At 38.1% G+C, this 14,699-nt stretch overlaps 1 protein-coding gene across 2 annotated transcripts in view; it reads right to left on the reverse strand.

Annotated features, from left to right (window-relative positions):
* The window catches only part of PPME1 (protein phosphatase methylesterase 1), a 77,717-nt gene that overhangs the window by 6,355 nt on the left and 56,663 nt on the right, over positions 1-14,699 (reverse strand). For both annotated transcript variants that reach the window (XM_036861446.1, XM_036861447.1), the window contains 4 exons: positions 13,584-13,649; positions 7,907-8,030; positions 1,937-2,066; positions 990-1,034 (listed from right to left, as the gene is read on the reverse strand). In XM_036861446.1, coding sequence (XP_036717341.1) covers positions 990-1,034; positions 1,937-2,066; positions 7,907-8,030; positions 13,584-13,649 — 365 coding nt within the window. The remainder of the gene's footprint in view (positions 1-989; positions 1,035-1,936; positions 2,067-7,906; positions 8,031-13,583; positions 13,650-14,699) is intronic.

Below are 14,699 nucleotides of genomic sequence, written 5' to 3' on the forward strand. Positions count from 1 at the left end.
CACTATGTAGTTGGGGGAAGGGAAGGGTATGCTATGAGGGTCTAAGGCCAGAGTTTGATAAATCATTCAGAGGCCTTTGAACAACTATTATCCAGGAAAACAGTCCCCTTCTCTGTGGAGAGCTTGAGGACAGCTCAAGGAACAGTTTGAGGGGCCCATGAGACATCCAAGTAGAGATGTCCAGCAGGTTTGATACATGGAGAGGTATGAGTCAGATGTTTAGCTTTGGGAGTTATCAGGGTATAAATGGGAGCCATGACACTGCCCAGGAAGAGTAAGTAGAAAAGAAGGAAGGTCAAGAACAGAATCTGCTTAAGCTCGAAACCTTGGCCTTGGAGTTGGCACCTCTTCTTCCTATATCCCAAAGTTGTCAGTGCCTATTGACTTCACCTTCACCAGGCCTTTCATCTGTTCTAAAGCCAAAAGCTTCCATGAAATTGGTTCCACTACCTCCACAGTCATCTAGCCAACACACCTGGACCTAAGCACAACATGTCACTTTCCTACTCATTATACCTCACAATCCTTGTGAGGTTGCCATCAATTTTCTCATTTTATAGATTGAGAAAACTAAAGGTAAGGCAGGTCAAGTAACTTGCCCAAGGTCAAAAAAATTAGTAGGAAGGAAGCAATACTCAAACGCAGTTCTCAGAGTCCTTGCTTTTACCACCTCATTATGCTGTCTTCTAAATAGAGTTCAACCTTTTTGTATCTGGGTTATCTTGGACCTTTCACTTTCCTAAGAATTCTAACAATAATAAAAATACTGATCAGTATTCAGAATATCTCCTTTCACAATATTGTATATTTACACAGAATACTTTATAGTTTATAATGCCCCTTTCAAAGACATTGCCTCACTTTAATCCTTACAACTCTGAGGCATATGTGGTAGTGTAATTCCCATTTTTAGATGGAAAATTTCCACATGACTCTGCCCATTCCTCTGCCCTCAGGGGACCTAGGAACATAATTTCTTCACGGTTTACCTTGCATTTGGCCAATAGTCAGATCTTTATCCAATCTATCAACACCTAGAACAAAATAAGAGAATCCATAAGTAGCTTACTAGAAAAAAGCTGTGTGAAATAGGCTTTGCTGTTCAATAATGAAGTAAAACTTGCTACAGAGTTGTAAACATGATGACATTCTCAATTCATGTTAATGCCAATCCTAACTCCCTGAGGGTATATTTTCACCACATGAAGCTTTCTAGGCTGAGGTTCCCTGTAACCACTTTGCTTGTTTAAGCTGGTTTCTGAAAATAGGGTTTTACTTTTCAAATTTCCATTATACTCAGAATATCCTTATACCACTCAAGGAGAAGGACTTGGGCTTGACCAGGCAGAGGCCAGGCCAGAATTCGGCCATCCCAGGTGGATGCTTATGCTTAGTTAGGTTTAGGGATTTGGCAAAGGGAGGAGAAAGGGCACAAATGAGTGAGGATGGTACTTCACTTTGGAAGTCGCTACCCATTTGGTAAATAGTTTTAACAAAGACATGCTGAGATGACAATATACCTACACTGCTAGGGACTCAACTGTGTTCCCCCAAAATTTATATGATGAAGGCCTAATTCACAATGTGACCATATTTGGAGATATGGAAGTAATTAAGGTTAAATGAGGAAGTAATTAAGGTTAAATGCAGTCATAAGGGTAGGGCCCTCATAGGACAGGATTAGTGTCCTTATAAGAATAAACACCAGAGAGCTAGCTTGTTCTCGCTCTCTCTGCCATGTAAGAACACAGTAAAAAGGTGGTTGTTTGCAAGTCAGTAAGAAAGCTCTTAGCAGAACTCGACCAGTCTGCAACCCTTATCTCAGACTTCCAGCCTCCAGAACTGTGGGAAAATTAATCTGTTGTTTAAGCCACCCAGTCTATTGTATTTTGTTATGGCAGCCCAAGCCGACTAATAAAAACACATACACACTTACCAGCCAGAAGCAGCAATTTAGGAATAGGACAACTAAGAAAGAGATTGGATAAGCCTCGGAACCAGCCATCCCAGTATTTTTCTGTTTTTGCCAGTTCAATTCTCCAAGTGTAAGGATGGTCTTTCTTGGTCTGGAGGAATAAGAGCAAGTTTTGAGTCTCTGAGAGCAACCCATGGAGGAACAGGATAAAAACTAGGTCCCTGGGAAAAGGAAAGGGAAGGAAACTAGCACATATTAAGAGCTTACCATGTCCCTGACATTTTAATATACATTTAATCCTTATAACAGCCTTGTGACATAGGTTATTGTTGTAATTTCCATGTTTAGATAATTAGAAGTTTACTTTTTACTTCTATTTGTTTCAGTGAACCTAGGAAACTTTCTTAAGATCACAAAGCTAGTAAATGGTAAGGCCAAGATTGAGCTTCTTATACTCATTTGGCAAAAAGAACACATCATCAGAAGAAAAACTACAAAAACTCATTGTAGTATGAAAAATGCTCACAATATAATATTAAGTGGAAGAAGCAGAGTACAACATGTCATCTAAGTTAGGATTACTACTGGAAAAACATGGTATACTTTGGGAAAGAACTGGAAGGGAAAACTGAAAATATGTTGATTTGTTCGTAGAACATGTTTTCTTATATTTTTATTTATGACAATGATATAATGTTCCTGCAACAGTAATTTAAAAAAGGAAATCTGACACAAATATGACAAAATGTCAATATCTGTTACATCTCGATATAAAAGTAGATGGCACAGAGTATGCACTCATCAAATACAAGCTGAACAAATAAAAGGTTCTCTATACTTTTCCGCATCAAAATTTTGAAATATTATAACTGAAATAAATAATTAGATGACCAAATATCAACCAAAATATGAAAATCTAGAAGTGAGCATGAGATAGCATATATTGTATTAAAGATCACCACATGGTTAAGATGCTCATACTACCCAAATGATCTGCAGATTTAACACAATATCAAAATCCCAATGGCATTTTTTGCAAAAACAGAAAAATTATTCCTAAAATTCATATAGAATCTCAAGGGACCCCAAATAGCCAAAACAATTTTAATAAAGAAGAACAAAATTGGAGGACTCATGCTCTCTGATTTCAAAATATAGTACAAAGTTACAGTAATCAACACAGCATACTACTGATATAAAGACAAATACAGCAACGGAATAAAAACTTCGAGAGCCCAGAAATAAACTCTCACGTATATAGTCAAATGATCTTTGATAAGGATGCTGAGACCACTCAATGGGGAAAGGACAGTCTTTTCAACAAATGGTGCTGGGGAAACTGGATATCCACAAGCAAAAGAATGAAGTTGGACCACATACAAAAATTAACTCAAATGGATTAAAACCTAAATATAAAAACCTACAACTATAAAACTTCTAGAAGAAAGCGTCATGAAACTTTTCACGACATTGGACTTAGCAATGATTTCTTGGTTATGGAACCAAAAGCAGAGGCAACAAAAGTAAAAATAGATAAATGGACTACATCAAACTTAAAAACGTTTGTGCATCAAAGAACTCAATCAATAGAGTGAAAAGGCATACCATTGAATGGGAGAAAATATCTGCATGTCATGTATCTCATAAAGAGTTAATATCCAAAGGATATAAAGAATTCCTGTAACTCAACAACAAAAAAATCAAATAACCTCATTTAAAAATGGGCATAGGACTTGAACAGACATTTCTCCAAAGAAGATGTACAAACAGCCAATAAGTACATGAAAAGATGTTCCAACAGCACTTATTAAGAGATCAGCTGCTATGAACATGGGTGTGCAAATATCTATTCAAGACCCTGCTTTCATTTCTTTTGGCTATATACCCAAAAGTGAGATTGCTGGATCATAAGGTAGTTCTATTTTTAATTTTTTGAGTAACTGCCACACAATTTTTAATAGTGATTGTACCATTTTGTAATCCCACCAATAGTGCACAAGTGTTCCAATTTCTCCACGTCCTTGCCAATACTTGTTATTTTGGGGTTTTTTTTGGCAGTTGCCACCCTAATGGGTACAAAGTGATATTTATGGTTTTGATTTGCATTTGATTTGATTTGCATTGATCATTAATGATCACAAATGCTATATGAGTCCACTTATATGAGGTATCTAAAGTATAGTGAAATGCACAGAAACAGAAAGTAGAATGGTGATTATTAGGGGTTGGGGGAAGCAGGAAAGGGGAGTTGTTGTTTAATGGGTACAGAGTTTCAGTTTTGCAAGATAAGAAAATTCTGGAGACTGGTTGCACAACAGTGTGAATATATTTAATATTACTGAAGTATACACTTTAAAATGGTTAAGATGGTAAATTTTATGTTGTGTGTGTTTTTTTACCACAATTTAAAAAAAAAGAAAAAGATCACTGGATGGGGAGTCAGGAAACTTGGATCTTCCAGATCTCACTAAACAACTCATTCTATTCTCTTCTATTAATATTTTCCAGGCACAGGACACTTTGAAATGAACACTAACTGTCATTTCAACTTGGAACCTCAGCCTGTCCTATTGCATGCAGTGCTTCCCATTTATGAGTCATTTATAAGAGATCAGCTCCACAGAGACAGCATAATCTCACAAGCCCCTCCCAAATGCATACTAGATTTCATCTGCAAATGCAACTCAATAATAAAAAGACAAATAACCCTATTTAAAAATGGGCAAAAGATATGAAGAGACATTTCTCCAGAGAAGATACAGAAATGGCCAATAAGCACATGAAAAGATGCTCAACATCAATAGTCATTAGAAAAATGTAAATCAAAACCACAGATATGAGATTCCACTTCATACCCACTAGGATGGCTATAATCAAAAAGAAAGACAGTAACAAGTGCTGGCAAGGATGCAGAAAAACTGGATCCCTCATACACTGCTGCTGCGAATATGAAATGATGCAGGCACTCTGGAAAACAGAATGGCTGTTCCTCAAATGAGTTACCATCCGGCAATTCCACTCACAGGTATACACCCAAGAGAATAAAAACCTATGCCCATGCAAAAATTTGTACTCGAATGTTTATATCAGCATTATTCCTAATAGACAAAAAGTGAAAATAACCCACATGTCCATTAACTGATGAATGGATTAAAAGTGTGGTCTATCAAAGTGGTTACCAGGATAGGGGATGGAAGGTAGAAGAATAGATAGAAGTTGGTAAAAGGGTATAAACTTTCAGTTATAAGATGAATAAGGTCTGAGGATCTAATTAATATAAAACACAATTATAGTGACTACAGTTGAAAATAATGTAATGTATAACTGAAATCTGCTAAGAGAGTAAACTTAAATGTCCTCAAAAACACACACAAAAAAGGTAAATCTGTGAGGTGATGGATGTGTTAACTCATTGAGGAGTATCCTTTCACAATGCATCTGTTCATCACATTGTACACTTTAAATATATTACAATTTTAATTGGCAATTATACCTCAATAAATCTGAAAGAAAAGTCTATCTATACAATGGAATATTATTCAGCCATAAATAGGAATGAAGTACTGATACATGCTACAGCAAGAATGAACCTGGAAAACATTATGCGAAGGTGAAAGAAGCCAGTCATGGAAGATCACATATTGCGTAATTCCACTTATATTAAATGCTCAGATTAGGCAAATCTGTGGAGACGGAAAGTAGATTAGTGATTGCCTAGATCTGGAAAGGTTGGAGAGAAATGGGAAGTGACTGCAAATGAGTATGACATTTCTTTTAAAAGTGACGAAAATGTTCTAAGATTAGATTGTTGTGATGGTTGCACAACTGTGACTGTACTAAAAATCACTGAATGGTATACTTTGGATGAGTTACCTTTCAATAAAGCAGTCTGAAAAAGAGAGAGACTTATGCATAAAGGAATATCTCCTGGACAAGTGAAGTTTATTCCTTTAAGGATCAAAGCTTAAATGTTTTCCCTTTCTTTTCTGTATTTTAACCATTTTGTATTAGATTCTCCCTATCTCCAATAAAAATGTATAGCTTGTTTTCTTTTACAGAGCAGAGTGGATGCAACTGACCTCTTATGTATGCCTCAGGGTCATTTGAAACACAATTTTTTGTATTGTGCTAAACAGAGATGCCCCTACGAAGCTGTGCCCGGTTTTTTGTGTTGTTGTTGTTAAGTTTAATTGGCATTATTAACATTTTCTCCATCATTTTTATTTATTTATTTTTCCTTTATTGAGATATAACTGACATACAACATTGTTTAAGTTTATGGTGTACAACATGTTGATTTGATACATTTATATATTGCAATATGATTACCACCATAGTGTTACCTAACACCTCTAACATGTCACATAATTATCATTTTTTTGTGGTGGGAACAATTAAGATCTAGTCTCTTAGCAACTTTGAAGTTTATAATACAGTGTTGTTGCCTATAATTACTGTGCTGTGCATCAGATCTCCAGGACTTATGTACTAGTTGCAAGAAGTTGTGACTACTGGAGTGTCTCTGTGTCCTTCCTCAGGTGGAGACTGTTTAGCTATGCTCCTCACTGACTGATATGCCTCAGTCTGTCCTCCTAACAAAACTGCTGGAGTTCATAAAACCCCATACAATAGGCCCTATAAAAAATTATACGGAAAAAATGAGTTGGAATTAAAAATCAGAGGATCTAGATGTGTTTCAGCACTAACATTTATATGTGACCATAAGCAAGTATCTGCATCTGAGTTGTAAAACAGTGCTAATATCTACAATGCAGAGGCAAAATGAGAACCAGAGATATTAATGTGAAGCATTCAGTATAGATCCTAGCACATAAAAGGTAAAACGTAACTGATAGTTTGTATCAGTCTCAAATCTACTAAACACTACTTGATTACCTTGAACAAATCTCTGAGTCTCAGTTTCTATAGTGTTAACATGTGAGAAAAGGTCTCCCCTCGCCTCACAGAGTGTTGGAGGGCAAATTGATCATGCATTATTTATAATTTTGTAAACTCCAAAGAGGTACAAAGTATTTTTCATTGATCTTAAGGATGACAAGAAGATCCTCATTAAATTAAAAATACTGTTTAAAAAAAAATGCACTCTCCTCCTTGCTAACACTAGCATCTCCAAATGCAAAGGAATATGTGGTATACACCAAGTATACATAAGTAAGATTAGTAACATCTTACTAATTCCCTGTCATTAGTAAAATGTTCATAATCCATCCCAGAAAGTCTGTGGCTCACACTCACTCATCATTTCCCAGAAAAAGCACCCCTTCCCACTGCTGTCCTCAAATCAGTTGCTCAGCAAGTTCTCACAGAACACTCACTATGCACACAACCCTGAGCTATACGCTGAAGGAAATTCACACAGAACATCAGTTCCTGCCCTCAAAATACATAGGTTATTTTTGTTGGGAGACAATTCTTATGTTATTAGAGGTCACTGAATCTGCATTCTAGGGATGACTATCAGAAAACCATAATATTTTGAATGTGGCTTATGAAAATCAGTTCTATGACTTGGTCACAACTTCAGAAAAGAAAGTGCTAAGGTGTGTCCTACAGACTCTCAGTGCTGTACTGCAGAGGGACTAATATAAACCGGGGTCAGAAAGCTTCCCCAAGGAGATACACCTTGAAAGATGGGCAGGATCTGGATAAGTTTAGGGTAGACTGGTACGAAATGGGATCTTCTCATGAGATAAATCACAGGAACAGAAGCACAGAGGTGAGAAAGGGCCTGATGAGAAAGCAGTCTGCTTGAGGGTAGGGTAGTACTGTAAGTTTTATGTTCCAATTTGTCAGAGCCATCAACAGTGCTTTATATCTTATAGTTAATCTAAGTATCTATTACGATGGTATCTTTGTCTCCTAAAATATCTAACGATGGACAAAAAGAACAATGTTACCTCCCTTTCGCACCTTACACACTTTTGAACCATTCCCTACCCCATCCTTCCAAGAATACAGGCCTTCACCCACCTCCATGTCATCTTCCTTTTTCCTTTTGTTTACTGACTCACTTCCTTCTTCGTCTTCTTCTTCTTCCTCTATGATTCCTTCTACTATAGATTTTGAGCCTTCTGGACTTGTAATTCCTTCACACCTATGTTTTTTTAAAAAAAAAAGTGTTATCACACACCTCTCTTCTACACACAAATTACCTTAGAGATGCTGATATTTATGGCCTTTTATAATCAAATATTAGTTAAAACTTAACAGTGCTCCTGGGAGAAGGAGGGTGTGAAAAATGTGCATTTTAAAATGTACAAAAGTTGACCAGGACTGTGGAAGTCATCACCAATGTTTGACTATACTCCAAGGGCTGGTTTCCAGTTCCTGCAGCGTATATACTGACCCACAGAAGGGAGTAACCGTTTCCTGAGGCATGGTGACAAGAGTTTTATTGGCGTTATCTTATATAATCCTCATAGTAATCCTATAAAGTAGCTCTGAAGAGTTAAAAAACTTGTCCAGGATCACTTAGCTCATGAGTAGATGAGGCTGGGAGGCAGATCCAGGCCCAATTAACTCTAAAGCATAGTGCTTTTCTACTGTACCCTGCCTGTAGTAGAACAAGGCTCAAACAGATTGGTAAAAGGCCCCCACTTTTAATGAGCTGACAGAAACTGGCAATTACAATAACCAGGGCCACTGGTGGTGCAGTGGTTGAGAGTCTGCCTGCCAATGCAGGGGACACGGGCTCGAGCCCTGGTCCGGGAAGATCGCACATGCCACGGAGCAACTAGGCCCGTGCACCACAACTACTGAGCCTGCACTCTAGAGTCTGCGAGCCACAACTGCTGAGCCTGCATGCTGCAACTACTGAAGCCCATACTCTGCAATGAGAAGCCACTACAATGAGAAGCCCGCGCACCGCAACGAAGAGTAGCCCCTGCTCGATGCAACTAGAGAAAGCCCGTGTGCAGCAATGAAGACCCAATGCAGCCAAAAATAAAAATAAATAAGTAAATAAATTAATAAAAAATAAATAAAAAAACAATAACCAGGGCCAGATAAACCTTAGAGATTAGCACATCTGATGCAACCAATTATTGTTGTTTTTCATCTAAAAATATTATCTCTATTATGTAATTAGGTAGAAAAATTATTATAGGAATAGCTGGTACCATAATTCCTTTTAAAGAGAACTCGGGGCTTCCCTGGTGGCGCAGTGGTTAAGAATCTGCCTGCCAATGCAGGGGACGCGGGTTTGAGCCCTGGTCCGGGAAGATCCCACATGCCGCGGAGCCACTAGGCCCGTGAGCCACAACTACTGAGCCTGCGCATCTGGAGCCTGTGCTCCACAACGGGAGAGGCCGCGACAGTGAGAGGACTGCGCACCGCGATGAAGAGTGGCCCACGCTCGCTGCAACTGGAGAAAGCCCTTGCACAGAAACGAAGACCCAACACAGCCAAAAATAAATAAATAAATAAATAAAAATAAATTAAAAAAAAAAAAAGAGAACTGGGAAAAAAATACATTGACAAGTGTTAAAGGTAAAACCTCAACAGCCTATGCAGCAGCTAGGGCCAAGGTCTGCTCTGCATGATAATTTGTTATTTTGCCCTTGAAAAGGGAGAGAGAAGGGAGGAAAGGAGAGAGAACAAGCAAGACAAAAAGAGACTGGGATAATTTCAAGGGTCAGTCAAGCTTCAGTGGTGGATTTTTAAGAATAACTTCTCCTTCTCTGTCTCCTCTACCAAACCTTCAGTGACCTGTATGTTCACAAGTGCTTTGTTAAGTGGGGGTTTTCTTAGGAACTTGGGGTGTCAAGTTTCACATCTAGGTCAAAGTATCAAAGAAACAACATGTGCTTTGGGAGTGGATTGGGAGTTCCAAGAGAATTATACCTAGATCAAGAAGGGCAAGAAGGTTCCAGCAGATATCTATGTCACAATTAAAACACAGAGACTCTTACATACATAGGTTTACATATTTAGAGAAAACACCACTTGAAGTAAAAATTTACAAATCAGCGAACTACCTGCATACAAGCCATGTAAATTAACTCCCTTTCAAAATGCTTTACCACTGCTTAGACAAGTCAGATCTCAAAATATTTAAGCATTGAAAGTGAGCAGCCTCACAGCTTATTTAAAACCTCTGCATTGTGCCTGCCAGATATTACTACTCAAATTTCCCTTTCCCTTTTTATATATTATGGATATAAAATCCGTAATATAGGCCTTGAAGTCAAAAACACGGGAATTTGAATATGAGCTCTATCATTCATTAGCTATGTGATCCCGGGAAAGTCACTTTACCTTTCTGAACTTCCATTTCCTCCCCTATAAAACAATAGTTACCTTGAAGAGGTATGGTAAGGATTAAATGAGATAGTGCAAATGAATGAATGAATGAATCTAGGTAGTGATCATCAATGGCTACTAACATTAAAAAAATAAAAGAGACAACCAGACCATTATGTGCCTCCTGATGGCAGTATACAATATCACCTATACTTGCAAACAAATAAAAAAACCAAAATAACAACAAACAAACCTAAGATTGATCAAACCTCTGATCTAACAATTTACAGAAAATACAGGGAATAAAGGAACATGTTAAATTACACCTTGAGGAATCAATCAGCAAATCCAGATTGTGGGAAGTTCTACAGGGCAAACAACTAGATTTCCTCAACAAATAAATTGCCAGGAAAAAAAAAAAGAGAGAGTGAGAAGTGGAACCTATAGATTAAAAGATACTTAAGAGATTTATCAATCAATTGCTATGTATTTACCTTATTATAATTCTGGTTTGAACTAAAAAAATTTATGAGATAATCAGGTAAGTGAATACTAAAGACCTTTGATGATATTAAGGAAATGTTAATTTTTTTAGGTGTGACAGCGGTCTTGTGACTGTGCTTAAAGTGTCCTTACCTTTTAGAGCATACCAAAATCTTACAGAGGAAATTATGTTTATCTGAAATTTCTTTCAAAATATTTTTTCCTTAGGGGAAATAAATAGGTGCACAGATGAAACAAGACTGTCCGTGAGTTCATAACTGTTGAAGATGGGCAATGGGTACCTTGGGGTTCATTATATTATTCTACTTGTGTACGTTTGAAAGATTTCCATTACACAAGGTTATAAATTTTACATAGTGTATATAAAATACCTTGCACAGTGCCTGGCAAATAGCAGGCATTCAATAATGCCATTATCATTTTCATCAACTCTTGTGCTGTTTGTCCTGGTGGGCAACATTTTCCCAATTCACCTAAAGTTTATTTTGTGACTATATAGCAATACCCAGGACTGATGTAACCCTATCCAGGAGGATCAATTGGGCTAAATAATCTTAGCTCACCCTTAAAATCTGGCTTTCACTCAGGCTATGCCAAAGCTTTTATAATATAATTTCCTCACAACCAGGTTTGGCTTAGAAGGAGACTCTTATCAGAATAAAACCATATACTGGCACAAAAAACAGAAATATAGATCAATGGAACAGGATAGAAAGCCCAAAGATAAACCCACACAGATATGGTCACCTCATCTTTGATAAAGGAGGCAAGAATATACAATGGAGAAAAGACAGCCTCTTCAATAAGTGGTGCTGGGAAAACGGGACAGCTATGTGTAAAAGAATGAAATTAGAACACTTTCTAACACCATACACAAAAATAAACTCAAAATGGATTAAAGACCTAAATGTAAGACCAGACACTATCAAACTCTTGGAGGAAAACATAGGCAGAACACTCTATGACATAAATCACAGCAAGGTCCTTTTTGACCCACCTCCTAGAGAAATGGAAATAAAAACAAAAATAAACAAATGGGACTTAATGAGACTTAAAAGCTTTTGCACAGCAAAGGAAACCAAAAACAAGACGAAAAGACAACCCTCAGAATGGGAGAAAATATTTGTAAATGAAGCAACTGACAAAGGATTAATCTCCAAAATATACAAGCAGCTCATGCAGCTCAATATCAAAAAAAAACAACCCAATCCAAAAATGGGCAGAAGACCTAACAAGACATTTCTCCAAAGAAGATATACAGATTGCCAACAAACACATGAAAGGACACTCAACATCACTAATCATTAGTGAAATGCAAATCAAAACTACAATGAGGGCTTCCCTGGTGGCACAGTGGTTAAGAATCTGCCTGCCAATGCAGGGGATACGGGTTCAAGACCTGGTCCGGGAAGATCCCACATGCCGCAGAGCAACTAAGCCCGTGTGCCACAACTACTGAGCCTGCACACTAGAGCCCGCGAGCCACAACTACTGAGCCCACGTGCCACAACTACTGAAGCTCGCGTGCCTAGAGCCTGGGCTCCGCAACAAGAGAAGCCACCCCAGTGAGAGGCCCGCGCACCGCAACGAAGAGTAGCCCCCACTCAAAGCAACTAGAGAAAGCCCGTGCACAGCAACGAATACCCAACGAAGTCAAAAATAAATAAATTAAAACAAAACAAAACAAAACAAAACACAACTACAATGAGATATCTATCACCTTACACCGGTCAGAATGGCCATCATCCAAAAATCTACAAACAATAAATGCTGGAGAGGGTGTGGAGAAAAGGGAACCCTCTTACACTGTTGGTGGGAATGTAAACTGATACAGCCACTATGGAGAACAGTATGGAGATTCCTTAAAAAACTAAAAATAGAACTACCATATGACCCAGCAATCCCACTACTGGGCATATACCCTGAGAAAACCATAATTCAAAAAGAGACATGTAACACATTGTTCACTGCAGCACTATTTACAATAGCCAGGACATGGAAGCAACCTAAGTATCCATCGACAGATGAATGGATAAAGAAGATGTGGCACATATATACAATGGAATATTACTCAGCCATAAAAAGAAATGAAATTGAACTATTGGTAGTGAGGTGGATGGACCTAGAGTCTGTCATACAGAGTGAAGTAAGTCAGAAAGAGAAAAACAAATACCATATGCTAACACATATATATGGAATCTTAAAAAAAAAAAAGTTCTGAAGAACCTAGGGGCAGGACAGGAATAAAGATGTAGACGTAGAGAATGGACTTGAGGACAAGGGGAGTGGGAAGGGTAAGCTGGGACGAAGTGAGACAGTGGCATGGACATATATACACTACCAAATGTAAAATAGACAGCTAGTGGGAAGCAGCCACACAGCACAGGGAGATCAGCTCGGTGCTTTGTGACCACCTAGAGGGGTGGGATAGGGAGAGTGGGAGGGAGACGCAAGAGGAAGGAGATATGGGGATATATGTATACATATAGCTGATTCACTTCGGTATACAGCAGAAACTAACACACCATTGTAAAGCAATTATACTCCAATAAAGATGTTAAAAAAAAAAGAATGAAACCATAGCTGCCAGCACTGGAGTGAACACTTAATTTAACGTCCTTTCTCTGGTATTCTTCACCTTTTAACACCTACAGTTGTGCTAATAAGGTAATCCAGTATTATATAGAAGACATTATTTGGCTTTGGGATTTCTTCAAAAAAGAAGAAAGAAAAAAAGAAAATCTATATAGCTGGCCCTAATGAGCTCACTTATAAAAATTATCTAAAATAATGAAGGCATTCACCAAGATGGTAGAATAGGTATATGACAACAAAAGCAATCTGTAATTCCCTCACCATGTTTCAGCCTCTAACCAGCCCAAGGGGGCAAAATAAGACCTACTGTTTGACTTGGCCAACCATTGAGACACGGGCAGACTCCAGATTTCGAATCTGGCCGCTCTTCACACTAGAAGAGAAAAGTGAGACAGGAGAGAGGAGGTTATTCAGCATCCATCTTATCATGTCACCAGGGCCAAATCAATAATTCTGCAGATTCTGTGCGATCTACTAAAAAGGTGTGGTTACCAATGTAGCTTACCATGGAGACTACCACTACTTCCCACTTGGTTATTATGGCTATAAGCCAAGCAGTAAAAATTAAGTAAAGGCATTAAAATCACTTCAGTTCTGCAAATATTTACCAGTAGGATACTATGTGCCAGGCCTGTGCTCAAGAAGCACATAATTCAGTGGGGGAAAGAAACACAACAAATAATTTTAATATAATAAAGCAAGGTTCAAAGGAACCACTTTATTCTAAATGAGGTTAGAGAAAGCTTCCCAAATGTCTCGCCTAAACTGAGGACTGAAGATAAGCGGAAGGTAAAAGCTGGGGGTCAGAGCAAAACAGGCAGAAGGCACGTTGTGAATGAAGACACCGTGATGTGAAAAAGTCAGGAGGAGGATGATTTTAGAAGGCAGAGTGCAAGGAGGAGCAGAGGAGAGTAAAGGAGTAGTGTGACAGAATAAGGATAGGCATGCAGGGGCTAGCTCCTAGAGGGTCTTGCATGCCATGATAGAACTTAGGAGCTTTGACTCTATAAATACAGATTAGTCTTCTCAGAGTTGGCTAAGGCCCAAGCAAAAAGACATGTCCCAGGGGGAACTGAAAACACCACCTGAAGCAGGCCCACAAGAACACATTTCTTCAAATCTCATTTTTTAGCTTAAAACAAACAAACAAAAAATCACATAAAATTTTAGTGTACCCCCTCTTAGATAATGACTTTGTTTCTTATTTTAATGATAAACAGAGGCAATGAGAACTACTACGTCGTTTTTCCACCACAAACTGAATCTACAAATCCACTAGTATTTATAATCATATACTCTGCCTTTGAAGACTGTTTAATAGGTGAAATATCTCTGTTCCTATTCAAGGCCAATGTTGGGCACTGGTTTCCCATCCTCTCTTGTTTATGAAGACCTCGTTTCCTTTACTTATCCTGTCTCTTTC

Source organism: Balaenoptera musculus, chromosome 8 (genome assembly GCF_009873245.2).
Source record: "Balaenoptera musculus isolate JJ_BM4_2016_0621 chromosome 8, mBalMus1.pri.v3, whole genome shotgun sequence".
Taxonomy (NCBI): domain Eukaryota; kingdom Metazoa; phylum Chordata; class Mammalia; order Artiodactyla; family Balaenopteridae; genus Balaenoptera; species Balaenoptera musculus.